Here is a 26,296-nt window from a genome sequence, read left to right on the forward strand (position 1 = left end):
ACAACCAGCTTTCTTGTCTGTTTCTGCTCCCAAATTGTGAGAAATTATCATTCAGTTCTCCTTCAAGACCTATAGAAATCTTGTCTGGCACAGACCAGGGAATAAATGGGATGAATGACAGAGTGAAAAGGTACGTTCACCGTATCACAAGAGGCTCTCCAAGATGTACCTGACTAACCTTCTCACCAGACTGTCCACTAAAGAGAATGACTTCACACAGACTATAAAGCAAAGTCTTCATGGTTGTCTGCAGATGACTCAGTGTGATATGCATACACTTGTGCATGCACAAAGACCACATAAACAGACAGTTGTGTGTGCACACAGGCCATGTACATAGACACTTGTGGGTGCACAACCACATATATAGATAACTGTGGTTCACATGGACCATATACATGGATGCTTGTGAATATACACAGACCATGTACACAGATGCTTGTGGATGCACACAGACCACGTACACATACATTTGTGGATGCACACAGACCATGTACATGGACACTTGTGAGTGTACACAGACCACGTACACAGACATTTGTGGGTAAACACAGATCATGTAGATGGGCATTTGTGGGCGCACACAGACCACGCACACAGACATTTGTGGGTACACAAAGACTATGTACGTGGACACTGTGGATGCACACAGACCACGTACATATACATTTGTGGATACACACAGACCACATACACAGACATTTGTGGGTGCACACAGACCACGTACACAGACATCCATGGGTGCACATAGACCACACACACATACATTTGTGGGAGCACACAGAACATGTACATCGACACTTGTTAGTGGATACAGACCACGTTGATAGGCACTGTGGCTGCACACAGACCTCATACCCAGGCTGGATGTTCTTAACTATTTCCCATCATCCCTTCCAGATCATACCTGGCAGAACACAGGCTTATGGATACTGGAGAAGCACTGAAGCAGCTCCTCGGAGTCGCTGTAGTCGCTCGGAAGCTTGTCTATACAAAGGCACTTAGAATGCACCAGCTCAGCGGCCAGCAGGTTCACGTCCATCCACTGCGCGAAGAGCGCGGAGGTGCCCACCGGCTTGCCCAGGAGCTCCAGGCGCGCCTTGGCAGCAAAGTCCTTCTTCATGTACTCCACGAAGCCGTAGCCCTTGGAGAGCCCGGTCTCCTCGCTGTAGACCAGGAAGCATCTCTCAATGTTCCCGTAAGCGCGGACCAGCTCTTCGAACTCCTCCAGCGTGAAAGCAGAGGGCAGGTTGGTGATACACAGCAGGGCGTCCGTGGGCTGCAGCTGGACGATCAAGTCCTTCCCCCGGAACGAGTATTGATGAAACGTCTGGATGGCTTTCTGGGCTTGCTCCCCGTTCAACAAGGTGACAAAAGCTGGAAGGGAACACGATGAATTGAGTTTTTCTAAGCCCGGGTGTTTCAGATCTCATGGACCGTACAGCACAGTTAAGAAACGGCCCATGTGCGACCCAGCATAATACGCTACATGCATCTGAAACAGAATAATGGGAAATCATACTTCTACCATATGCAATGTGAGTATTTTCCCTTCTAGTCCACTAAGTTGGTTTATTCACCGTCTTAGCGACACAGTCAGCCGTGCTCAGGAGCTACTCCCAGCCCTGTGCTCGGGGGTCACTCCTGATGTTCAAGGGACAAGAGGTGCTCAAAATCCAAGCCGGCCCACTGAGCTCTCGCTCCACCTCCCCTTGTGGTTCTTCATGCTGGCACCCCATCAAACTAATCTTATGAGCAGGAACTGAAAACATAGGAATGATCTTAGAAACTCCATGAAAAGAACCAAAACATCCTAGAGGATTTATTTTTCTATAGGGGTGAGGGTGTTCTTTTCAAGCTATATTTACCATTGACTCCACCCACCCCCCGAAAAACAAACAAACTGAGGCAGGGATAAAGAGGTGAGCACAGGTGGTAAAGGCTGGGCAGGTATCAATCCTCAGCACCACAAATGGCCCCCTGAGCACCTCTGGAGTGATCCCTGAGCACAGAGCCACAAGTAAGCCCTGAGCACCACTGAGCATGTGTGTTCCAAGATTCTTCCTCCAGGTCCACAAATGATATAAACTATAAACTCCTGGTTCTCAATAAAATAGCCAAGCCTGTTTGGACCCCTGATACCACGCCGGGTCCCCTGAATACAACCGGGAGTGATGCCTGAGCAAACCATCAGGATTAGCACCCCAAAACTAAGATGCAAAATAAAGTTTAAAAGAGACCACTCAGGAGGCCTCACATACTGTTGGTGGGAAGGTAAAGGGGCGTGGTGGAAGCAGTCAGGGGCTGAGGTGGGACGCTGCCCACCTCGCAGGAGTGAGGTGTGGGGTTCCATCACTGGTTTCACAAAAAAATAAGCAAAAGCAAAATATTTAAGTAACACAACCACAGATTTGAGAATGGAACATGAAACATGGTTAACATTTGATTCTATACAGGGTATTTCTGGTTTTTGTTGTTGTTGTTGTTTTTGTTGTTTAATTTTTAGGGGCCACAGAGACAGCAGGGCAAGCCAGGCTCTTTCCTTGCACGCAACCAACTGACTTGGGTTCCATCCCTGGCACCACATAGGGCCCCAGATTACCACCGGGAAAGACTCTTTGGCACAGAGTTCAGAAGAGGCCCTGAGTACCACCGGCTGTGGCCAAACTCCCCCTCCAAAAAAAGATGGTTTTACAAGACATTTACAAGTACACAGCAAAAATGATTTTGTTTAGCCTTTCAATATCACAAATATAAAACAAATCTGCAGAAAAATGAAGGGATTTCTCCCAACCTGTCCAGCTAATAGTAACAATATTAAATTGAAGGATACCAGTACTATATTAAACCTTCAGGTGGACATTATTAATGCACTGTATTATATCATCTGATTATGAGACCCGTAAGACTTGTGAATAACACCTGTAGGATGATCTGATACTGTGAAGAATATCACAGATTAGTATAAGCTTGCAAAGGCGCTTTTCTGGTTTACAACGAGCATGTGCAGATTCAAAATGAAAATCAGAAGCTTAAAACTGCAATCTCACCTGTTCGTTTATTTCTGTCCAAGTAACAGTACTTCAACTCATAATCTTGGAGCAAACTGTGGACCTCCTGAAAGAGAAGAAGTGGGTTTGGTAAGAAACAAATGTCTGGGGCTGAAGCAATAGCACAGCGGGTAGGGCATTTGCCTTGCACACGGCCAGCCCAGGTTCAATTCCCAGCATCCTATATGGTCCCCTGAGCATCACCAGGAGTAATTCCTGAGTGCAGAACCAGGAGTAACCCCTGTGCATTGTCGGGTGTGACCCAAAAGAGGAAAGAAAGAAAGAAAGAAAGAAAGAAAGAAAGAAAGAAAGAAAGAAAGAAAGGAAGGAAGAAAGAAAGAAAGAAAGAAAGGCAGGCCACCAGTGGACCGTCCACTGGTTTCAGCCACCATCCCCAATGTCACCCCTGGGGAAATGCTCCTCGGTGGCTCCCGTTAACGCACTGTTTGGCTCCCTGTGGCTACAAGCATCTGAGATCCCCAGCGGGAGTCCTGATCGACCTTCCTCCCCACACACATGTCCTACATCAGGGGCTGGAGTGATAGCACAGAGGGGAGGGCGTTTGCTTTTGCCTTGCATGCGGCCAACCCGGGTTCGATTCCCAGCATCCCAATTGGTGCCCCCAGCACTGCCAGGAGTGATTCCTGAGTGTAGAGCCAGGAGTAACCCCTGAGCAACGCCTGGTGTGACCCAAAAAGCAAAAACAAACAAACAAAACCAAAAAAACCAACATATGTCCTACATCAGCCCATGTGCCTGCTCAGAGAACAGCCACTGGCTGGTGGATCAGCTGCACAGCACCCCGAGTTTCTATTCAAACTGGCTTATCTCAGGGCAGGTAAACCAGAAAGCACGGGATGGGGGGGACCCTGTAAAATCAGGGCTGGGAGATGGCCCCAAGAGCTGCAGCTCATGTTGTGCTCGCAGGAATCCTGGGCTTTGAGCCCTGCACTTTATGGCCATCTGGGTGACACAGGTGGGGGTGGGGGAACCCCTGGAGCACCCAGTCGGGAATAGCCTGGGAGTGTTGCCAGTTGTAGCCCCCAAACTGAAAACTCAAAATAGTCCTGACTGCAACCTCCCAAGGCACGGGAGAGCAAGGTGTGATGGAGCAAAGCTCACACATCGCTAACAGTGGGTGAAGATAACCACCTAGGGACTGGAACGATAGCACAGCGGGGAGGGCATTTTCCTTGCATGTTGCCAACCTGGGTTCAATTCCCAGCATCCCATATGATCCCCTGAGCACTGCCAGGAGTAATTCCTGAGTTCAGAGTCAGGAGGAACCCCTGAGCATCGCCAGGTGTAAACCCACCCACCCCCCAACCCACCCATTCCCCCCAAAAAAGGGCAAAAATAAATAATTAAAAAGATAATCACCTAGTGAGAGTGAAGGGAAGCTGACGAGCTAGGATTTCTTTTGGTAAGAGTTGGGAATACTAAAATTAATGAAATTGAGTTAATTAGTGAGAGAGCTGGTGTGTTTTATTTTATTTTATTTTTTACAATATTTTTTTCTTTTTGGGTCACACCCGGAGATGCACAGGGGTTACTCCTGGCTCTGCACTCAGGAGTTACTCCTGGCAGTGCTCAGGGGACCCTATGGGATGCTGGGAATTGAACCGGGTCGGTCGCGTGCAAGGCAAACGCCCTACCCGCTGTGCTATCTCTCCAGCCCCGAGCTGGTGTGTTTTAAAATACAGAGCACATATCCTTGGAACAGAATAAAGAACAACTCATGAACCCACCTTTGTTTAAATGGTTTGAAAGATGAAAGGTTTCTGAAATTGCCTCTAGGAGACCCCTCCCAGACTCCGGGCACGTCCCTGCCTCCCTTTCCCTTTACTTTAATAAAGACTTTTCTGAATTCAACAAAAGAAATAAATGAAATAGATACACTTGGGGCCCAGGGATGTGGCTCGGTGGCCGAGTCTGCCCGGCAGGTTGGGATGTGGGTTCAATTCCAGGCTCCACCCTGCATTGCTCAGCGGGTAGGGCGTTCGCCTTACAAGCGGCCAACGTGGCCGACCCAAGTTCGATTCCTCCGCCCCTCTCGGAGAGCCCGGCAAGTTACCGAGAGTATTCAATATGCCAGACACAGTAACAACAAAGTCTCCAATGGAGACGTTACTGGGCCCGCTCGAGCAAATCGACGATCAACGGGAGGGCCTTTACCTTTTACCTTTTACCCTGCATTGCTCAGTGTCATCACATCGTAGCTGGACTCAGATGGGTCCCCAGGCCAGTGAGATCTCCAGTGCCCACCCAAGAATCCCATCCCCACGAGTACTGCAACCACATGTGGGACCTCAACGCTGCCACAGCAACAGCCACAGACACTGGGAATTACATACACTTACCGGTGTGGTGAGACATTTGTTGGTGGACTGGATAGTGATAAAATCAACATAAGGATTTGCTGATATGCTGCTGTGTTGATGATTTTACCTGGAGAAAGCCCATGTTTTCTTGGACTTAAAAAACCTACTGCAGGGTTGGAGTGATAGCACAGCGGGTAGGGCGTTTGTTTGCACGCGGCTGACCCAGGTTCGATTCCCAGCATCCCATGTGGTCCCCTGAGTACCTCCAGGAGGAATTTCTGAGTGCATGAGCCAGGAGTAACCCTTTTGCATCGCCAGGTGTGACCCCCCCAAAAATAAAAGACCTACTGCATTCATAACCACCTTAGAAACAACCTATTATGTTCATAACCATCTCAGAGACAACCTACTGCATTCATAACTGTCTTAGAAACAACTACGTGGGGTTAGAGTGATAGAACAGCAGGTAGGGCGTTTGCCTTGAACGCGACCAACTGGGGTTCAATCCCTGGCATCCCATATGGTCCCCTGAGCACCATCAGGAAAAATTTCTAAGTGCATGAGCCAGGAGTAACCCCTGAGTATCATTGGGTGTGACCCAAAAGGCCAAACAATAAAAACAAACAAACAAAAAACAACAACCCCAAAACCTTACTGCATTCATAACCATCTTCACATGTCAGAAGTGTCACCAGCTCCCTTTCCTCCTTCCTGTGTGTGACATCAGAGGAGACGCCATGAGGCTTTGCTCCACAGCTCCCAGCTCCACAGACAAATAACCAGGTCCACTACCCATTCTTTTTTTTTAAATGTTATTATAACTGTGATTCACCAAGTTTATAAACAACTTGGCAAATCGATGTTACAATAATTTTGTTTGTTTGTTTTTTGGGTCATACCCAGCGATGCTCAGGGGTTACTCCTGGCTTTGCACTCAGGAATTACTCCTGGCGGTGCTGGGGTACCTTATGGGATGCTGGGAATTGAACCAGTGTTGGCCATGTGCAAGGCAAACGCCTTACCTGCTGTGCTATCGCTCCAGCCGCCAGAGCCTGGCTTCTTACACTGCTTTGAGACTCTACATGGGGTGGTGAAATTTTTTTAAAGTTTGTTTTAAAATTTATGTGATCTGAAGAAATTTGAGCTGGAGTGACAGCACAGTGTGTAGGGCGTTTGCCTTGTACATGGCCGACCGGGCCGACCGGGCCGACCTGAGTTTTATTCCTCCCCGCCTCTCGCGGAGCCCAGCAAGCTACCAAGAGTATCTCGCCCACACGGCAGAGCCTGGCAAGCTACCTGTGATGTATTCGATATGCCAAACACAGTAACAACAAGTCTCACAATGTTACTGGGCCCACTCGAGCAAATCAATGAACAACGGGAGGACAGTGACAGTGCTTTAAAATTTATTATTATTATTATTATTGCTTTTTGGGTCACACCTGGTGATGCTTAGGGGTTACTCCTGGCTCTGCATTCAGGAATTACTCCTGGCGGTGCTCAGGGGACTATATGGGATGCCGGGGATCGAACCCAAGTTGGCCGCAAGCAAGGCAAACGCCCTACCCACTGTACTATCGCTCCAGCCCCCACAATAAAAATTTTTACAACTGTTTCAGGCATTCAAGGTTCCAGCTCCAATCCCACCACACATGTGACCTTCCTTCCACACATTGCCAGTTTCCCACACACACACCCTAAATTTGCCCCCTTATAGCAGGCACAAACAAATTTAACTTCATACTGCTTGCTATAACACAAAGGCAAATGGAATGATGAAAAAATTGATTTAAAAAAATCAATTTGTGATCATGGTTACTGTATCTCACAATGGTATTAACTGAAGTCATTGGGCATCACTGTGTCCTGTTACTCGTTCAGCTGACCTGAGCCTTTTCAAAGATGCACACGGTCATGCAGACATTTTGTTTTCAAACCAGGGACATTTCTTTTTTACTCATCTTTTTAATTTTTAATTTTTTGCTTTTTTGGTCACACCCGGCGATGCTCAGGAGTTACTCCTGGCTCTGCACTCAGGAATTACTCCCGGCAGTGCTTGGGGGACCATATGGGATGTCGGGGATTGAACCTGGGTCGACTGCATACAAGGCAAACACCCTCCTTGCTTTACTGTCAGGGGGCATAGTATTCATCTTTAAACGCCCATTGCTTTCGAACAATCCGATGTCACATAGAGATTTTTGCCACTTCCGATCCCTTTGCAAAGCTTCCTTCTGTGTTCTGGATGTTCTGACCATGGAAAAAGTGGGTCATCTTCAAGCTGAGCCTGGGTTGCTGTGTCCGATTAAAAGCTCAAAATCCGAGTCTAACAACTGCCTGGCCAAACCATGCCCAGCATGGTCCTTGATGAGCACTGTCTGTCCCTGCACGGGTCCAGCCCCAATGTCTGGGTGAGCCAGGCAGCACTGGGCTCCTAAGGCCCCGGGGCAGTCGGAGCCTCCAGAAGCTCCAGAGCCGATTCCCTGCCTCCACCCCCCTCCGCGCCCCTTGCAGGCAGCAGGAAGTTCTACACCCCATGTGCAGTGCCCTGGTTTTTAACTGCTGACCAATGGGCATCTTCATCACACTGAGGGCTTAGCAGTAACCGCTGCCACACACCCGCCCCGTCCATAAAGGACAAGGCAGCCCGAGCATCTGTCGGACGCTCCTATGGTGCCTCTAGAGCACCTGTATCTACTCGAATCTGGTGTCTCTCCCAGCACACTTTCCTTTCTTTGTATTTTTTGGGTCATACCTGGCGTTGCTCTGGGTTGATGCCTGGCCAGGCTCGGGGGGCTCTATTCATGCCAGGGAACCATCCCAGGTCTGCTCTGCACGCACCTACCTCTCTGATCCCACAGGGACCTTGTTTCTTGAAAAGAAAACATTTACCTACTTCCAATTAATTGTCAAGTTCGTAACATTTTGCTTTGGGAGGTCACACCCAGCAGTGCTCAGTGGCTATTCCTGGCTCTCTCCTCAGACATGACTGCAGGTGGAGTCCAGGATGGCCCTGGGCATGGCCTGAGAGCCCTGTGCCCCCTCTGGCCCTCTGTGTGGAGTTTGAGAGGGTCTCCTCAAGGAGAGTCAGATGGAGAGAACCGTCCTCCCCACGGTCACCATCTCCACCTCTCCTCACATGCACAATGGCTTTCCCACACCGAAGGGACAGGCAAAGCTCAAGGCACTTGCCTTGCATGGGGCCAACCTGGGTTCAATGCCCAGTACCACATAAGGCACGCTGAGCCTCGCCAGGAGTAAGCCCTGAGCAGTGAGCCAGGAGGAAGCCCTGGGTGTGGCCCCCAAGTCCAAACCAAAGCCAATGGCTTTTCTCCCGGCCCCAGCCCGAGAGAGCCCTGTGCGAGCTTTGCTGGGGCTAAGCGGTAAGTCACCACGAGCCACACTGCGGAAGGGAACTCCCCCCCATGATCCCTCGAAGACCCTCAACTGCTGAGGGGGTGCCAAGGACAAAGCCCAGGAGAGAAGCAGCAACACCAGGCGCTGGCTCCTGTCTGCAGGCTCTAGCAAGAACATGCACCTGGGAGGAGGGGGGAATGCATCCCATCCCCCCACCCCATCTCTGCACCCCATCTCTGCACCCCGTTCTCCTTGCTAGGCCGTTCTGGGCTACGGAGGCCAACACTGCCCAGTCCGTGCAGATCCCAGATGCAGGTGGTTCTCAGCTGCCCAGAACTCTGCCTGCGGGGAGAGCGGCTGCAGAGACCAGGAGGAGCTCTCCACGCCTCTCCCCTACAATGCAGTGGGGTTTCCGCAGTCCTCCACCAGGCTGTCTAAGGGGCAGTCGCAGGAGCCAAGGAACCGGGAACAGCGACGTCCAGGGAAGAGCAAGGCTGGGTGCTGGGCGGCCCTGGGCAGAGAACCGTAACCCGGGGCCCCTCGGGCAGGGGAGAGTGTCTGGACATCAGCTCTGACCCCAGAATGAAGGGACACACCTCCGCCCCATTCCCTCCTTGCTCTCATGGTGGTGTATGTTCCCCACACAGAGGCCCCTGCACCCCGTGGGGCTCCCTTCCCCACCCCACCTCTACCCACAGGTGGAGCCCGCACCCTGGCCAGTGCAGCCACACACGGCCACCGGGACGTCCGATGTTTCAAGGCACTGGCATTGGCAGAGGCAGGGCAGCCATCGTGGCCTGAGCCACCTCTGGGCAGAGGCAGTGGCCGGGTACCCAGGACAGGCAGGTGTCACCCAGAGTCCTGGCAGCCTAGGAAGAAAGGCCCCGAAAGTGATGCGATGGCACCACCTATGGGCAAACACCAGAAGGGCTCCAAAGGCCACCTGGGGATCAGGACCCAGCCAAGGAGGCTTGACCTCAGAGGTGCGGGGAAGGGGACACTGGTGGCGGGAAATGCACCCTGGTGAAGGGACTGGTGTTGGAACATTGTCTGGCCTAAATCCAATCAAGATCAATTGTGATCCAATTAAAAAATAAGTTAATATATAAATCAATAATGATAATAAATAAACAGCTGTGAAATGCATGCCACGTGCTGATTTATAATAAAGCTTATGTAGGAGTTATTCCTAAAAAATAAAATTACTGTATTTGCTATTAAAATAAAAGAATGGTGTTGGCTAATCACAAAAACCAGAATCTGCAACACAGGCCCGAAGCAGTTAAAATTACTATTGTTGTTGTTATTATTATTATTATTATTTAGTATTTGTGCCACACCTGGGCTGGATCGATAGCACAGTGGTAGGGCACTTGCCTTGCAAGCAGCCAACATGACCGACCCAAGTTCTATTCCTCTGCCCCTCTCGGAGAGCCCAGCAAGCTACTGAGAGTATCTCGCTCGCCTGGCAAAGCCTGGCAAGCTACCCGTGACATATTCGATATGCCAAACACAGTAACAATTGTCACAATGGAGATGTTACTGGGCCCACTCGAGCAAATTGATGAACAACGGGAGGACAGTGACAGTGATAGTGACAGTGCCACACCTGGTAATTCCCAGGGGTTATCTGTGCTCAGGAATTACTCCTGGTAGTACTCAGGGGGTCATGTGGGCGGCCTGGGATCACAAACTTAGTCAGCTGCATGCAAGGCAAGCTTTCTACCCACTGTACTATCTTGCAGGTGCTGTTGGATATTCTGTTGGATATTAACCCTACATGTCATAGGCTTCATCAGTGAATTGCCCCTTTCATTCCTCCCAGAGAAACTTACAGTGCTCTTGCAAGTGCTCCTAATCCCCTGAGTTCATCCTTTTTTATTTTTTTTTAATTTTTTAAAAATTTTATTTATTTATTTATTGAATCATTGTGGGAAAAGTTACAAAGCTTTCAGGTTTAAGTCTCAGTCATGCAAATATCAAACACATTTCCCTTTACCAATACTTATTTTTCACCACGAAGAACCCCAATAAACCCCCCCTCCCAACCCTCCCAATGCCTGTGAGGCAGATGACTTCTAGTTAACACTCTATCTACTTTGATTAGATTGTTTCGACAAAAGATGCACCATTATTATTTAGAGATTACACCCCCAAATCAGACATGCTGAAAAGGCATTGTGAAATAATTTGTTTTCTACAGCTGGTCACAAGAATCAAATGATGTCCCGTGGCCGCTATCACTGCCGCGTGATTTTGGATTTCTGGTATTTTACTTATTAAGCCTGGAAGTATTTCTGCTGAGAGTCAGATAATTATGAGATTGGTTTCTGTGCTCTGGAGGCATGGCCCTACCGGAGAGCCACTGATGAGGGGCAACTCCTGACCTCAGTAGGGCGTGAAGGACGAGCCGGGAACGCCCCCCTTCCCATGAGGTTTCAGTCGCCCAATCACAACGGGCTCACACTTGGCTTTCCACAAAACTCCTAAGTGGCTGCCATCTTTCTTTCGGAGGGAAAAAGGCGGAAGGGACCAACACCCTTACCCCTCTGAGCAGGCATTGTGGCGTGGATTAATGCATAGTCCATTCACTTTTCTGCTGCAAGCTGCCGGGCTCTGCATTAAGTCCTTGTGCTTCTGGAGCCATGGCCATGCCGGAGAGCCGCTCACTCATGGGGGGCAACTCCTGACCTCGGTAGGGCGTGAAGCCCCTGAGTTCATCTTTAATCTTTTCTTTGTATTAGTTACTAAGTCAAAACTTTCTGGTGACTCTGGACTTTGTATTTGTAGTGAATTACTTGCTTTTCTTTTTTTTTTTCCATTTTTTATAATTTTATTTATTGAATCACCGTGAGAGCAGTTACAAAGCTTTTGGGTCTAAGTCTCAGTCATACAATGGAACACCTGTACCTTCACCAGTGCCTATTCTCCACCACCAAAAATCCCAGTATACCCCCATCCCACACCCTCCCCCTGCCTGTGGGGCAGATGATTTCTACATTACTCTCTCTCTACTTTGATCACATTCACTATTTCAACACCAAAAATTACTTGCTTTTCTATTCCCCCTATAGCCTTTTAATATTTTACTATAGAGCAATGTTCTTTGCTTAAACAAAGAAAGACCATTAATGCTGTGCTCCTAATATTTGGGAGTTGATTGACTCGGAAATATATCTAACCCTGGGCATCCATCATAATTACCTGACTCAGGCTTCAGTTGCCTAAGTTTCTAACACCCCACAAAGGAAGGTCCTGCAGTGGAACTGGAGTGGACCTGGGGTGAGTGGCAAAGTTACCCTGGCATAGAAATAAGACAGTCTAGAAAACATAAAAGCACGATGCAAGCCATTATGACAAGAAACAGGAAGGACAAGCTGGACCAGCCTGAGGACTTAGGCTAGGATTTACGGTAAAAGTCTTGCTTGCCCTGGGAGACCAGAGAACTAAGTTATGGAATCTATATCTCTTATTGTGTTTATCCAAATAACTGCAAGTATTAATAAGAAATAAACTTATTTGTTTAATATGTACAACTGGAGGGAAAGAGAAAAGCAATACAGATGTCCCTGGGGGACAGAGTGTCTCCTTGAGTTAATCACTCCAGGAGAACTGCCTCAGCCGAAACGCTTTACCTCTGTAAATGATCAATCACACGTATGTGCAGTCCTACACCTCGACCCCTCAGATGTTCTATAAGCAAGCTAACAGCTCTGCACTAAACGGGCCATTTTGACCATCACTCTGTAGTTCCCGTCTCTTTGTTCTTCTGCTCTGGAGGCCTGGGGAGGCGGTTCTCAGTCACCAAACGTGTTGTGCACCCACACTTTGAACTCACACTATTCCAATTTATTTCTCTTATGACTGGGACAAAAATACCTGGAGAACAATGAAAATGGAGATGCCAGCCATCCTTTAACATAGATGAGAAGGGGTAAGGGTGGAACAAAAGATCTAAGAGACAGCATGAGGTTAAGGCGCTGACCTTTCATCCATACAACCCGGTTCTCTCCCCGCACCATGGCTGACCCTCCCAAGGACTACTGGGAGTTAATCCCCAAGCACAGGTGGTGATCCACCTCCCCTCCAAAAAGTGAGCTAAGAGAAGTTTATAGCAATACAGACTGACCTCAAGAAATGAGAAAAAAATAAGGGGTATAGTGCCGCCAGTAGGTCAATCTGTACCTGTGAGGCGAGTGCATCAGCGGCCTGCTGGCGCCTTCACTTCCAGATACCCCAAAATTGCTGCTGTTCTTTGGCCAGACCCCCAAAACTTGGGGCAAAGTTTACCAAGAAGGTAAACGGCCAAAAGTTAGGTATGTGGGAGACACACCCACAAACCACCTCCGGCTCAGCTATATAATTGGAGGCATGGCCTCTCTGGTTCCTGATTGAACTGCTTAATGGCCATGATCCCAGAGACGCAGAAACGAATCTCAAAACCCAACGGCTTTTGGCAGAAATGCGTCCGGTCCTTGCAGTAAGTTACTGACACTGGGCAACCCAGGTGGGAATAGGTTTCGTCCCTTGGCCTGTTCCCCCTGGCAGCCCGGTGGCCGTCATCCTCCAGAGGCCAACGGACAGTCAGGTTTGGGCGGCCCACAGTGACGAGACACATGGGGCCTCACAGGATAGGGGTGGAGCCGGCCCTTCCCCCCCATCCCAACGAGACCCCGAGTCACCACCCACAAACAGCCTCTCTGCTCCTCAACAAGCTGTTTAATGGCCATGATCCCAGAGACTCAGAAACAAATCTCAAAACCAGTGGCTTTTGGCAGAAATGCATCTGGACCATACAGTAGGTTACTGTCGCTGGGCCACCCCGGGGGGGAAAGGGTAATGTCCTTCTGCCTGCTTCCCCTAGGCGGCTTGGTGGCCGCCATCTTCCAGAGGCCATTGGACAGTCAGGTTTGGGTTCTCAGTGCTGAGACATGTGGGGCCTCATCGGATGGGGGTGGAGCTGGCCCTTTCCTCCCCATCCCAAAGAGACCCCGAGTCGCCGCCCATGAATGGCTCCTGATCAAGCTGCTTAACGGCCATGATCCCAGAGACTCAGGAGCAAATCTCGGAACCCAGCAGGTTTTGGCAGAAATCCCTCCAGATTTAAGTGTTAAAATTTTGGAATTTCAAAATCGCGTGGTCACTACTGCAGCCACGCAACATCATACGTTATTCATAACCAGCAATAAATCAGTAGAAGAGAAAATTTTAAATTACAGCAGAGGACCAGCAAATCACATGTTCCCCACGTAAAGGAGGCTGGATTAGATTCTTGGTACCACATCGACCCCAGAGTATCACTGTCAGGTGTGCCCCCAAAGTAAAAACAGGAAAAAAGAACCAGCAGAAATAAATTCAGCAGAGCAAAAGACAAAAGATCAATAAAATCAAGAACTGGTTCTTTGAAAAGTAACAACGGCAAATAATCAAGTCTATCTCATTAAGGGAAAAAAATGAGAGATACAAATATAAAAAGAATACCGCAGTCATACAAAGGATCCTAAGAGAGTATTCTGAACACATCTACATGGCAATAAATTAAGTAACACAGTAGAAATGGATACATTATTGGAATTATACAGCACTTCGAAATAGAAACAGAAATCTAAACGGACCTATTACTAGGATGGGGGTTGAAATCAGAATCAGACTTATGCCACCAGACACCAGCCTAAGAAGACCATGGCTGCATCTGTTAATTCTTCCTTCAAAGAAGAGCAAGTACCTATCCAACTTTCCCAAACGATCGAGGGGAGAGGTGCTTCCCAACTTAAAATAAAAAAGATCAGCATTATCTAATACCAAGGACAAGAAAAGAACATCATTCCCAAATTAAAATAAAAAATATCAACATTATCTAATACCAAGGACAAGAAAAGAATATCACCCAAAAAAGAAAAACCCAAAGGAAACTATAGAAGATCCTACAGTTCATCTCTGATGAATGTAGATGCAAAATTCCCCAGCAAAATACTTGCACGTAAAGCCAATTTCAACAATTAAAAAGGATCATACTTCATGATCTAATGGGATTTATTCCAGGGATGTAAAGATGGCTTAATATTCACAACAAGATATACCCCACCAACAAATAAAATTTGACCATCTCAATGGAGGCAAAACCAGCTTTGACAGGATTATAAAAATTCTCAATACCATGGGAATAGAACTAAGATGTCTCAGCAGGATAAAGGCTATTTATGACAAGTTCTCAGCTAATAATGTACTTAGCGGGGGATTTCCTCCAAAATTAGGAACAAGACAACCATGCCTGTTCTCACCAGTACTCCTCAATATAGTAGTAAAGGGGCCGGAGTGATAGTACAATGGGTAGGGCATTTGTCTTGCACGCAGCCGACCCGGGTTCAACCCCCTGCATCCCATATGGTCCCCTGAGCACCGCTAGAAGTAATACCTGAGCGCAGAGCCAGGAATAACCCTTGAGCATTGTTGGGTGTGACCCCAAAAGTGAACTATATATAAAAACAATATACAACTGGGCAAGAACAATATACAGTTGGGCAAAAAAACAAGAACTAAAAGGCACTCAAGTCTCATTATTTGAATACTACACATACTACACAGAGAAAAATCCAGAAGATGAATCGGCGAGAGTACACAGGTTAGGTACCTGCTTGTGTGGCCAATCCCAGTTTGATCCCCAGCACTTCCTGTGGTCCCTAAGCATCTCTAAGAGATCACTCCTGAGCACAGAGGCAAGGAGCAGCCCTTGAGCACCGCCAAACCAAAAGACTCAAATAAGAGAAAACTCAAAAGATGACTAAAAACTATTAGAAATTGGGGGGGAGGAGCGGGGGTGTAAAGTAGCAAGCTGAAAAAATAGTATTAAAAAAACCTGTTGTTTCTATATACAAACAGCAAACTAGTAGGGAAAAAAATTGAGTAAGCAATCCTATCTGTTATTATATCCCCAAAGAGAATGAAGTACCTTAAAGCAAATTTAAGGAGGTAAAAGACCTGTATTCTAAAAATTTGGATACACTTCCTTTTAGTCCTTTTAACCCAGCACATGAATGAAGCACAAAGAAAGCACCGTCTAGTGATGGTGATTGTGGGAAACAGGATTAAAACATGGCTGGCCCAGACTTCTAACCCGTGGCTGACAAAGGAGCATCGGGAACGTTTGTTCATGAGCTGTCTTAGGTACATCCTAAGGAGATGATACAGTTGGGCCTATATACTCAAACCGGCCTTTAATTTTTTTTTGCTTTTTGCCTTTTTTTTTTTTGGTCACACCCAGCGATGCACAGAGGTTACTCCTGGCTCTGCACTCAGGAATCACCCCTGGCGGTGCTCAGGGGATCATATGGGATGCTGGGAATCAAACCTGGGTTGGTCGCACGCAAGGCAAATGCCTTACTGGCTGTGCTATTGCTCCAGCCCCTGATTTTTCTTATGTTTATATTTTTAGTGAAATAAGATTCTTTCTATTAAAATTAATTTACTAAAAATGACATGAGGAGGTGGGGTCGGAGAGATAGTACAGCAGGTAGGGCACATGCCTTGCACACGGCCAACCAGGGATCGATCCCTAGCATCCCGTATGGTCTCCTGAGCAATGCCAGGAGTAATTCCTGAGCACGGAACCAGGAGTGAGCCCTGAGCACCTGCATCCACCTCCGAGTGTAGCCCATAAACAAACAAACAACAACAACAAAATTCTTTAAAGCTGTGAGGGGAGAGAAAGAGAAGACATGTTCAAGAGTGAACACAGGCTTAAGAGAGTTAAGACCTAGTCTTACATTTCTTTTTATTAAATTTTTGTGGAAGTGACATTAGTTTAGCCTCTGTTAGAGGAATAGAGCCCTGGAATCCAACATCTCTACATATGCTGAGTCTAAGGACCCCCCACCAAGCAATGCATCCTGAAGACCTGCTTCCCCGCCAGCCCCCCTGCTCTCCAGACCACCAATCTGTTCTCTGAGTTTTGACTCTGAAGCCAACAGGTTGCTTCGCTTCCTTGATTCCACATAAGTGGACTCAGATGGCACTTGATTCGCTCAGCCTATCATTGGTCACTTGGCCTGAGACCCTCCTTCCGTGCTGCCCCTTTGCTGTCTGAATTCCACTTTGTGCGCCCCTCAGTTTCTGAGCCCTGCCAAGCTTCCAGACCAGGGAATCAGCTTCGAGTCAGTGGCGTGCATTTCCAGTGACTATTTACTGGGGGATTGGTTTTTTTTAAAAAATATTTTTTTTCTCAGATGACTCCCAGATGTGGAATTGTTGGGTGATATGATATTTCTATTTTGAGTTTCTGAGGATTCTCCGTGCTCTCTTTCTTCAGTGGCTGTACCAGTTCCTCAGTCTCCACAGCAGTGAGAACCAGTTTCCTTCCCTTACATTCCTGCCAACTGCAACGGCAGTTTCTGACTTTCAGAAAGCTGCTGTGTAAAGAGAGGTGGTGGGTGGTGGCTGTCCCTCCCCGGCTCCCCGGCGGCTCTGGGATCCTGGCTGTCATTCCCACAATCCACCTCAGGTCACCATCTCAGCACACCAACGGCCCTCATCCAGAAACTCCCAACTGAATCCCAAAATGGATTAGCGCCCTACAGAGATGTCTCTGGACCCCAACCATTTACGATCTTAGAATTCCAGAAAAGTGGCCCCGCAACCTCTCGTGATATTCAAAGTGAGCAACAGAAAATAAATTATCTAGCATCTGCCCCTGGGAAAATTCGAGCAAACTATAATGTCCAAAGGTAGAGAGAGAGTATTGAGGAAATTGTCTGCCATAGAGGCAGGGGAAAGGAGGCGGGGAATAATGGGGACACTGGTGGTGGTGGAGAATGTGCCCCGGTGGAGGGATGGGTGTTCGATCATTGTATGGCTGAAGCTCAAACATGAAACTGTATCTCAGGGTGATTCAACAGAAAAAAAAAAGAGGGGTGGGGGGTTGAGATTTTGAGATCATATCTCTGGATCTGGTTTGTTTGTTTTGGGGGGCCATATCAGACGGTCCTGGGGGCGTGAGGGAGCTCAGCACTCAGGGAGAGCTTTGGATACTTAAGAGTCCGCAGGACGGAGCCAGGGCCTCCCGCATACGAAGCCTGTACTCTAGGTTACTGTCCTATCTCCCAGGCCCAATTTGTCTTATTTTTTTTTAATAACAATTAATGATGAATTTCTTTTCCTGTGCCTGTCGGCCATCTGGATGTCACTTTTGCTACATGTCTCTTCAGATCCACTGTACATTTCTTTGACTTTTTTTTTTCTCTCTTTGGGTGTGAATCCATCGATGCTAAGGGGATGCTCAGTAATTCCTGGCTCTGCACTCAGGAATGATTCCTGGTGGGGCTTGGGGGACCATATGGGATACCGGTGATTGAATTGGCTGCACACAAGGCAAATGCCCTACTCGCTGGACTATTGCTCTGGCCCCTTCTTTTACATCTTTGGGTTCTGTTGTTGTTGTTTGTCTATTTGTGTGTGGGCCCACTCTCAGCAGGACTCCCGGTAGGCTCAGGGGACCATCTGGGCTGCCTCTGATTGGACCCAAGTTGCCCGCATGCAAGGCCCGCATCTTGCCCACTCTGCTACAGCTCCAGCCTCTGCCCATTTCTCAAACAAGTTTGCTTTTTTGCCCTCGAGTTGTATGAAGTTCTCATATACTTTGAATATAGTCTCAAGGCTGAGGTACAAATACCTTCTCCTATTTAAAAGGCTGCTCTGGGGGTCTTGATGAGAGTCACTTTTGCTCTGCCTGAGCCTTTTATTTATTTATTTATGATTTATTTATTTATTTTTGCTTTTTGGGTCACACCCGGCGATGCTCAGGGGTTGGTTACTCCTGGCTCATGCACTCAGGAATTGCTCCTGGCAGTGCTCAGGGGACCATATGGATGCTGGGAATCGAACCTGTGTCAGCCATGTTGGCTGCGTGCAAGGCAAACACCCTACCTGCTGTGCTATTGCTCCAGCCCCTGCCTGAGCCTTTTAATCCGATGGGGTTTCACCTATTTATTGCTTTTACTCCCCTGCCACAGAGGCTGACGTGGTACAGACATTCTGCGGCCAGTTTGCGGCACTGACGGTCCGTGTTTCCTTCCGTGTATTTTCCGGGTCAGCCCTTGTGCTCACACATGGCTTTGTGAGTTCATGACTGTGTGTGGTGGGTGACTCGTGGTCGGGGACCGTTCCCTCTCAGCCTTCCTGCGCCATCTGTGGGAGAACTTTCCCTCCTCTCTCTACTGAGGGAGGCTCTGTAGTTGTTAATGAGTTCTTCGTGTACATGTGGGTTTATTTCTGGGCTCTCAGCCGTGTTCCGCTGATCTTCTGGTCTGCTTTTTGTTTTTTGCTGCTGTTGTTCTTTCTGGTACCAGGCTGTTCTGTAGTATGGTTGGGAGTCTGGCTGTGGAGCTGGAGAGATAGTGCAATAGATAAAGGCACTTGCGGGGCACACAGCCAGCCTGGTTTTGATCCTTGGCACCCCACAGGGCCCTTCCCTCCTGAGTACCACCAGGAGTGGTCCCTGAGCACAGAGCCAGGGGTAAGCCATGAGCACTGTTGAAGATAACTCCCCACTGCAAAAAAAAAAAAATAAGTCTGGCTCTGTGATAAATCCATTTTTATTCTTTTTCTCCTGATTGCTTTTGCAGCTTTTTGGTAGTTCCCGATCTTATGATATTTGGGGGGTTGCATTTCTGTTGAGAATGCCATTATATTTTGGGAGGGAGGGGTCATACCTGGCGGTGCTCAGGGGTTACTCCTCACTCTGCATTCAGGAATTACTCGTGGAGGTGCTTGGGGGACCCTATGGAATGCCGGGGATCGAACCCAGGTCAGCCACGTGCAAGGCAAACACCCTCCCCATGGTACCATCTATTGCTCCAGCCTGGACATTGCATTTTTGACAGGGATTGCACTGTGTCTGTTCTTTCAGGGAAAACTGCTAATTCTCCACATACCTGGCCTGGGCAGGCCCCTCCCCCCCACCCAGGTTTGCTCCCTGGCACTGCAGTGTTTTCCTGTTGATTATATAGCTGTGAGGGCTCCCCCCCACCCCGCAGTGCCAGGGGGCAGACTCGGGGCCTCACCCAGGAACACTCTCCGCTGCTTCATCCACATCCCCGGCCTCACGGATACGCTGTTCGCAGGAAACAGGTGTATTACCATCTCCGTTTCTGCGCTCGGGCAGGTGAGGAAGGCATCTGTGTACGAGGAAGACCAGAACTGCAGCGACCCAGGCCATGTTCCCCACCAAGGCTGGGCAGGACCACCAGGTCACAGGAGGCTGGTAACGTGCATGGCGGCAGCCAGCAACCAACTGCAGTCACAATGAGACCGACCACATCAGGGGAGACGGTGCAAACATGGAAATGCAGCAGACAAGACGCTGGGGACCAGGCTCCTCACAGTCCCAGGAAGGAGCAACGCTCATGGGGTGGGGGCAAGACGGTCGCGGCCTCTGAGAAGACCGATGACAGTGGCCCATGTGGACTGCTGAGTTTCGATTCACGCACGGATGGACGCTGGACGGATGGGAGCAAGAGCGAAGCGGAGCCAGGACGGGGATGGGGAGGGGAGGGAGGAGAGAGGCGGAAACGCGTTTGCCAGCTCCAACGGCCGCACGCGGAGACGCCTGCATCCTCCAGCTGCGTCACATGAGCACTGACACGCGAGAGCAGTGATGGTGTCCAGTGCTGGGGACGGCTCCAGGGGCACAGTGCAGGTTCCATGACAGCGCTGGGTCCAGCTCCTGGCACTGTGTGGTTCCCCAGCCCCGCTGTGAGGATCTCCCGCCAAAGAAACAAAGACAGACACGGTGATTTCCTGCCTGTGGTCATCCAGGCCACCCTGACAAACGATCACAGACTGGGTGGCTTAAACCTGAGCTTCTAAAAACCCTTCCTCCTTTCTCTTTCTCTCTTTCTCTTTCTTTCTCTTTCTTCTTTTTTTCACATCTGGAGTGCTCAGGGGTTACTCCTGACTTTGAGCTCAGGCATCACTTGTGGAAAGACTGGAGGGGGGGACCATATGGAGTGTCATGGATCAAACCCGGGTTGGTCGTGTGTAAGGCAAGCGCCCTAACCATTGGGCTCTCCCCCCACCTCCCAACCACTATACTCCCTCTCCAGCTCTACAACTGGCGACCTCTTTTCAGCCAAGAAACTGTCCCACCACCCTGGGTACACAGGCATACGAGACAATAAAGAAGAAGATAAAAGTCATAGAGAAAAATCAGTTTTTTATAAACAATTAAACTTTTAAATGCCCACCCCATTCAGCTGTGCAACCCCATCCAGGCTGGCAACCCACAATTTAAGAAACTGGGGCTCAGTGCCAGAGAGATAGAACAAAGGGTAAGGCGTTTGCTCGCCCTTAAACACAGCCAACCTGGGTCCTACCCCCTGGCACCCCATATGGTCACCCAAGTACGGCCAGGAGTGATTCCTGAGAGCAGAGTCAGGAGTAACCCCTGAGCATCAGTGGGTATGCCCCCCTGACAAAAAAAAAAAAACTTTCTGTTCTTGAATCCCTGGCTCCCTTTTGAATCCAGGGGAGGTAGAGAGTTGGGGTCACACTGGTGATGCTCAGGGGTTACTCCTGGCTCTGCACTCAGGATTTACTCCTGGCGGTGCTCAGGGGACCATACGGGATGCCAAGAATTGAACCCAGGTCTGCTTTGTGCGTGGCAAATGCCCTACCCACTGTACTATTGTTCTGACCCAAGAAACTTCTTTGAGGCCATACTCCTGGCCTCAAGAAGTACTCTTTTGGGGGGCCGGAGTGATAGCACAGAGGGTAGGGCATTTGCCTTGCACGCGGCTGACCTGGGTTCAATCCCGGCATCCCATATGGTCCCCCAAGCACCGCCAGGAGTAATTCTTGAGTGCAGAGCCAGTAATAACCCCTGAGCATCGCTGGGTGTGGCCCAAAAAGCAAAAAAAAAAAAGTACTCTTTTTAATATGAGACATGTAATTCCCATGGTAATCAAAAACCAGAAACCTGGAGTAGAGAGAACAAAAAAAGAGAGAGAAAGAGAGAGAGAAATGGAATGGATGAGCAGAGGAAGACACCCCCAGGAAAAGAGAGGAACAAATAGGGGAAAGACAGCGGACATAAAACACCACCAGAAAACAAAGCCCCAGGTAGAAATGATCGTCCTAAATGCAAATGGTCAGAGGAGCAGGTGGGCTAACAAAGAAGGACCCTTATCTGCCGCCACCCAGGAGGCCCACGTCAGACAGAGAGAGAAACCCAAGTACGCCGGGAAAGGCTGGAACAAGGTGTGATGAGCCGGTGATGCTGAGAACAAGGCTGGCTCTGCTCTTCTCAGACCCAATCAAAGGTTTAGACTTTCAACCACAAAAGGTACCTAGTGACAAGCCTGAACATTATACACTCATCAAAGGGTCAAGCCAGCAAAAAGACATCATCAGTCATGAACACACAGGAACCTAACACGGGGCACTCTAATCGACAAAACAATTCTTGAGAGATCTCGGGGCAAACGCTGACAGTGGACCTCAGAACACCTCTTCCAGCAACAGACAGATCAACAAGATAAAAACTTACATCCCCATAGGACCGGAGAGATAGTATAGCGGGTAGGGCTTTTGTCTTGCAGGCGGCCGACCCGGGTTCGATCCCCGGCATCCCATCTGGTCCCCGAAGCATTGCCAGGAGTAATTCCTGAGTGCAGAGCCAGGAGGAACCCCTGAGCATCACCGGGTGTGACCCAGGAAGCAAGAAAAGAAAAAAAAGCTTAAGTCCCCAGAGACTGAATATACATTCTCCTAGGAGCACAAGGCATAGGGCCAGCAGAGAGCATATGCTGAGACTCACAGCAGCATCAATAGCCCCTGGGGATTGAAGTCACATGAAGCATCCTCTCTGGTCACACTCAGAGACTCAGAGTCAACATAAAGAAGGAAACAGGAAAAAAATGCCCAAATGAATGGAGACTAGACAAAAACAGTATGCTTCCCGGCCAGTAACTCTGGAAGGACTGGGTAATGTGTTAACAAGCAGAACAAAGAGCCAGCAGAAGGAAGGAAATGATAAAAAAAAAAAAAAAAAAGAGAGAGAGCCAAAGGCCAGAGAGATGGTATGGGGGAGCTAAGGCACTTGGCATTGCGGGGTCCCGTCCACCCCTGCCAGGAGTAACCCCTGAGTACTGTCAGGTATGCCTCCCAAAGCCCCAAAGAAAAGTACTAAAACAGAAATCAATGAAAGAGAAACCAAGAAGACAATACAAGATGAATGAAACTCAGCACTGGTCCTCTGAAATCAATCAATCAACTTGATAATTCCCTCACTGGGCTCACCCTGAGAAAAACACAAAATCCTGGCCAAAAAAAAAAAAGAATCAGAAATAAAAGAGGTAAAGTTACAACTGATAATGCCAAAAAAATATGAGCTTACGATGAACGACTTCACGCAAACTGAACAGCATGGAAGAAGTGGGCTCACGTTTAGAATCTTCCAACCTTCCACTGAGACGGAACCAGGAATAGGAAAGTGGAGAACAAATAATGACAAGGACAGAAATCAAAAGAGTGACCAAAAGCCTCACTGAGAAACCCAAGTCCAGAACCACCTGGCTTCAACCGGGGAATTCTACAAAACTTTCAGGAAACTAAAGCCCATCCTGCTCGGATTCTTCCACCAAACAGCAAGTAGGAAACACCCGCCCGGCACATTCCATCAGGCCAACATGTTCTAGTTCTCAAGCCAGGAGAGAACAGCATAAAATAGGAAACTCCAACAACCCAACCTCTCCAATAAGGACAGATGCAGAAATGCTCAACAAGATCTTGGCAAAACAAAACCAACAAACAGATTGCGGAAAATCACTCATCATGACCCAGGGAGTATTCGTGGGGGAGGCCGGGGAGGGACACACACACACACACACACACACACACACACACACATCACACACATCACACACACACATCAATAAACGTAATACAGCCTTAGCAACAACAAAAGAAGGATGAAAATCAAATGATCTTATCAACAGATGCTCCAAAGGCGTTTGGTGAGATTGAAATCCCTCCCAGAGTAGATGTGAAGCCATTTCAGCTCCCAAATAAATCATCATAGTAATGAAGTCTACTCCCCTGAGCGTAGGGAAACCAGGAGCTTATTACACGGGGTAGAGATTAGGGAATGAGGGTGGGGAAGATCACTTGGGGGGTTGGGAACAGATGCCCCGCCTACACCAGGACCCAAGTTTGCTTTTTGGATCATACCTGGTGATCCTCAGGGGATCCTCCTGGCTCTGCGCTCAGGAATTACTCCTGGCAGTGCTCAGGGGACCATATGGGATGCTGAGGATCGAACCTGGTTCGGCTGCATGCAAGGCAAACGCCCTACCCACCATGCGATCACTGCAGCCCTGGGACCCAAATTGATCCCCATCACCACACGTCCCCATTAAGCAACACCAGGGCAGCCCTGGAGGTCCCCAGCCCCACTGAGTTCGAACAGTCACCTGGTCTTGCATGGAACCGACTTGGGCCCCATCGGTAGGAGCAGCCCTGACCCTTGCTTAGGGGGCTCTGCCCGCCGAAATTAAGTGGCAAATTAATCGACTGAATGCTTAAAAGAGAATAAAATATTTAGAGTCGTGGAAGCATCTCCTGACTTGCAAAGAGGTAAAAACTGGGAGCACATTACTCTGATCACAGTGTCCACTGGGCAGAGGCCCGAGTTTCAGCCTGAGCAACCACAGGAGAGATGGGAAATGTGTCCTGCCCACTGAGATTTCTGCCACAGACACCACTCAGATCTAATCATGAGGAAATGGAGGACAAACCCAAACCCAGGGACATTCAACAAAGCAACGGGTCTTTCACCTTCAAAAGGGTGCAAGGTCACACTGATCCAGGAAACCCTGAAATCACACCCAACGAGGGAGGGCAGAGACACGTGACCCGGAAGCGCCAAGTGTGATTCTTCTGGGTGAGGTGCCTTCACAGGAGTGGCTGAGCTATGGGGGATGGATTACGTAGCCTGTGCCCTACTTGGGGTGATAAGAATGACCTTTATCTGGTCCCTTATTTGGGAGGGCGTGATAAAGTATTAGGTCTGTGCTCACCCTCAAATACTTCAGGGGGAAAAAGGTCTTGGGATACAATTAAAATCGTTCTGCAGGGGCCGGAGCGATAGTACAGTTTGCAGGGTGCTTGCCTTACATGCAGCAAACCTGGGTTCAGTCCCCAGCCCCCCAGATTGTCCCCTGAGCCCCACCAGGAGTGATTCCCGAGTAAGCCTTCAGTATAGCTGGTCCCCGCACCTCCCCCCACCCCCATAAATTATTCAACTGTTCCCCAAGTTTAAGATCCTTTCAAATTTTCAGACTTTCTAGACTTGCAGGTTCTTGCATCCGGCCTTTACCTCTGCTCCAGATCCAGCAGGCAACCTCCTCTGATGAGGTCCAAGGTCAGAGATAGGGAGGCGAACGCAGAACTCCAAGGGAACAGCCGAATCTGCAGTCGTGGGGAGACTCAAAGTCCAAGAAACTGAGGCAAGCTGGGAACTCTGAGCCAACAGTTGCAGCAGCAGGTCGAGGAAGGATATAAAAACCAAGCGGCAAGGGCAAAGGCAGTCGGGCGGGGCCCGGGCTGTATGGGCTGGGGCATCTGGAAGACGTGCCAGTAATGTGCAGGTGGGCTCAGGTAAATTCCAAGTTCCTAGGCTCCTTTGGCACTCCAATGGTAACCAAGAGCGCTTCAAATGCACACACATGAGCTGTATCGGCAAGCAGCTGGGCGGTGGTGGGGGGTGAGGGAGCAACAGCACAGCGCAGTGGGTAGGGCGTTTGCCTTGCATGTGGCCAACCCGGGTTCGATTCCCAGCATCCCATATGGTCCCCCGAGCACCGCCAGGAGTGACTCCTGAGTGCAGAGCCAGGAGGAACTCCTGAGCATCATGGGGGTGACCCAAAAAGAAAAAAAAAGAGCTGGAAGGGGTTAAGGTTACAGGGGTACATATGCACCCACCTGTGCCTTGCACGCAGCAGACCCTGTTCAATCCCAGGCAAGCCATGATCCCTGGGCAGTGCCAGGATCCACCCTCGGGCTCACAGCCGGGAGGAACCAGCCACTACCAGGCGAGACACAACCCGCGCCCCCCTCCCCGCCTGAATATGCACCAGTAAAGGGAAAAGGACAGTGGTGAGTTCACGAACATAAAGATGGTTAACGCAAGGATGCACAGACCAGCACCCAGGGACCAGAAAACAAATTTGGGGAATTGCAAAGTGGATACAACTTTTTTTTTTTTAGCAAGTATTCCTCTGAGAAGTAGTTGGAATGTTTTTTAGAGAACCTCTCTTCCCATCAATCTTTGACTTAATGATGAATGCGGAGGTGGGGAGATGACACTGGAATTCCTTGAAAAACCTCCACCCCCGTTTTCAGTGCCAGGAGCCAAAACTGGGGCCTTGCATGTGCTGGGCAGGGACTCGACCGCTGAGCTACCTCCCTGGCCTCCTTGGAAATGTCTTTAAACACACACACACACACACACACACACACACACACACACACACACTTTCTGAGCATCTGCTCCGTGATGGGCACACACCTCCTACTGCA

At 49.0% G+C, this 26,296-nt stretch overlaps 1 protein-coding gene across 1 annotated transcript in view; it reads right to left on the bottom strand.

Annotated features, from left to right (window-relative positions):
- Positions 1 to 26,296, bottom strand: part of RAVER2 (ribonucleoprotein, PTB binding 2) — a 74,087-nt gene that overhangs the window by 35,190 nt on the left and 12,601 nt on the right. Inside the window, exons 2-3 of the mRNA XM_056122300.1 lie at positions 3,051 to 3,117; positions 908 to 1,377 (exon numbers count right to left, since the gene is read on the bottom strand). Coding sequence (XP_055978275.1) covers positions 908 to 1,377; positions 3,051 to 3,117 — 537 coding nt within the window. The remainder of the gene's footprint in view (positions 1 to 907; positions 1,378 to 3,050; positions 3,118 to 26,296) is intronic.

The sequence above is a fragment of the Sorex fumeus genome, unplaced genomic scaffold (assembly GCF_029834395.1).
Source record: "Sorex fumeus unplaced genomic scaffold, SorFum_2.1 ptg000045l, whole genome shotgun sequence".
Classification (NCBI taxonomy): domain Eukaryota; kingdom Metazoa; phylum Chordata; class Mammalia; order Eulipotyphla; family Soricidae; genus Sorex; species Sorex fumeus.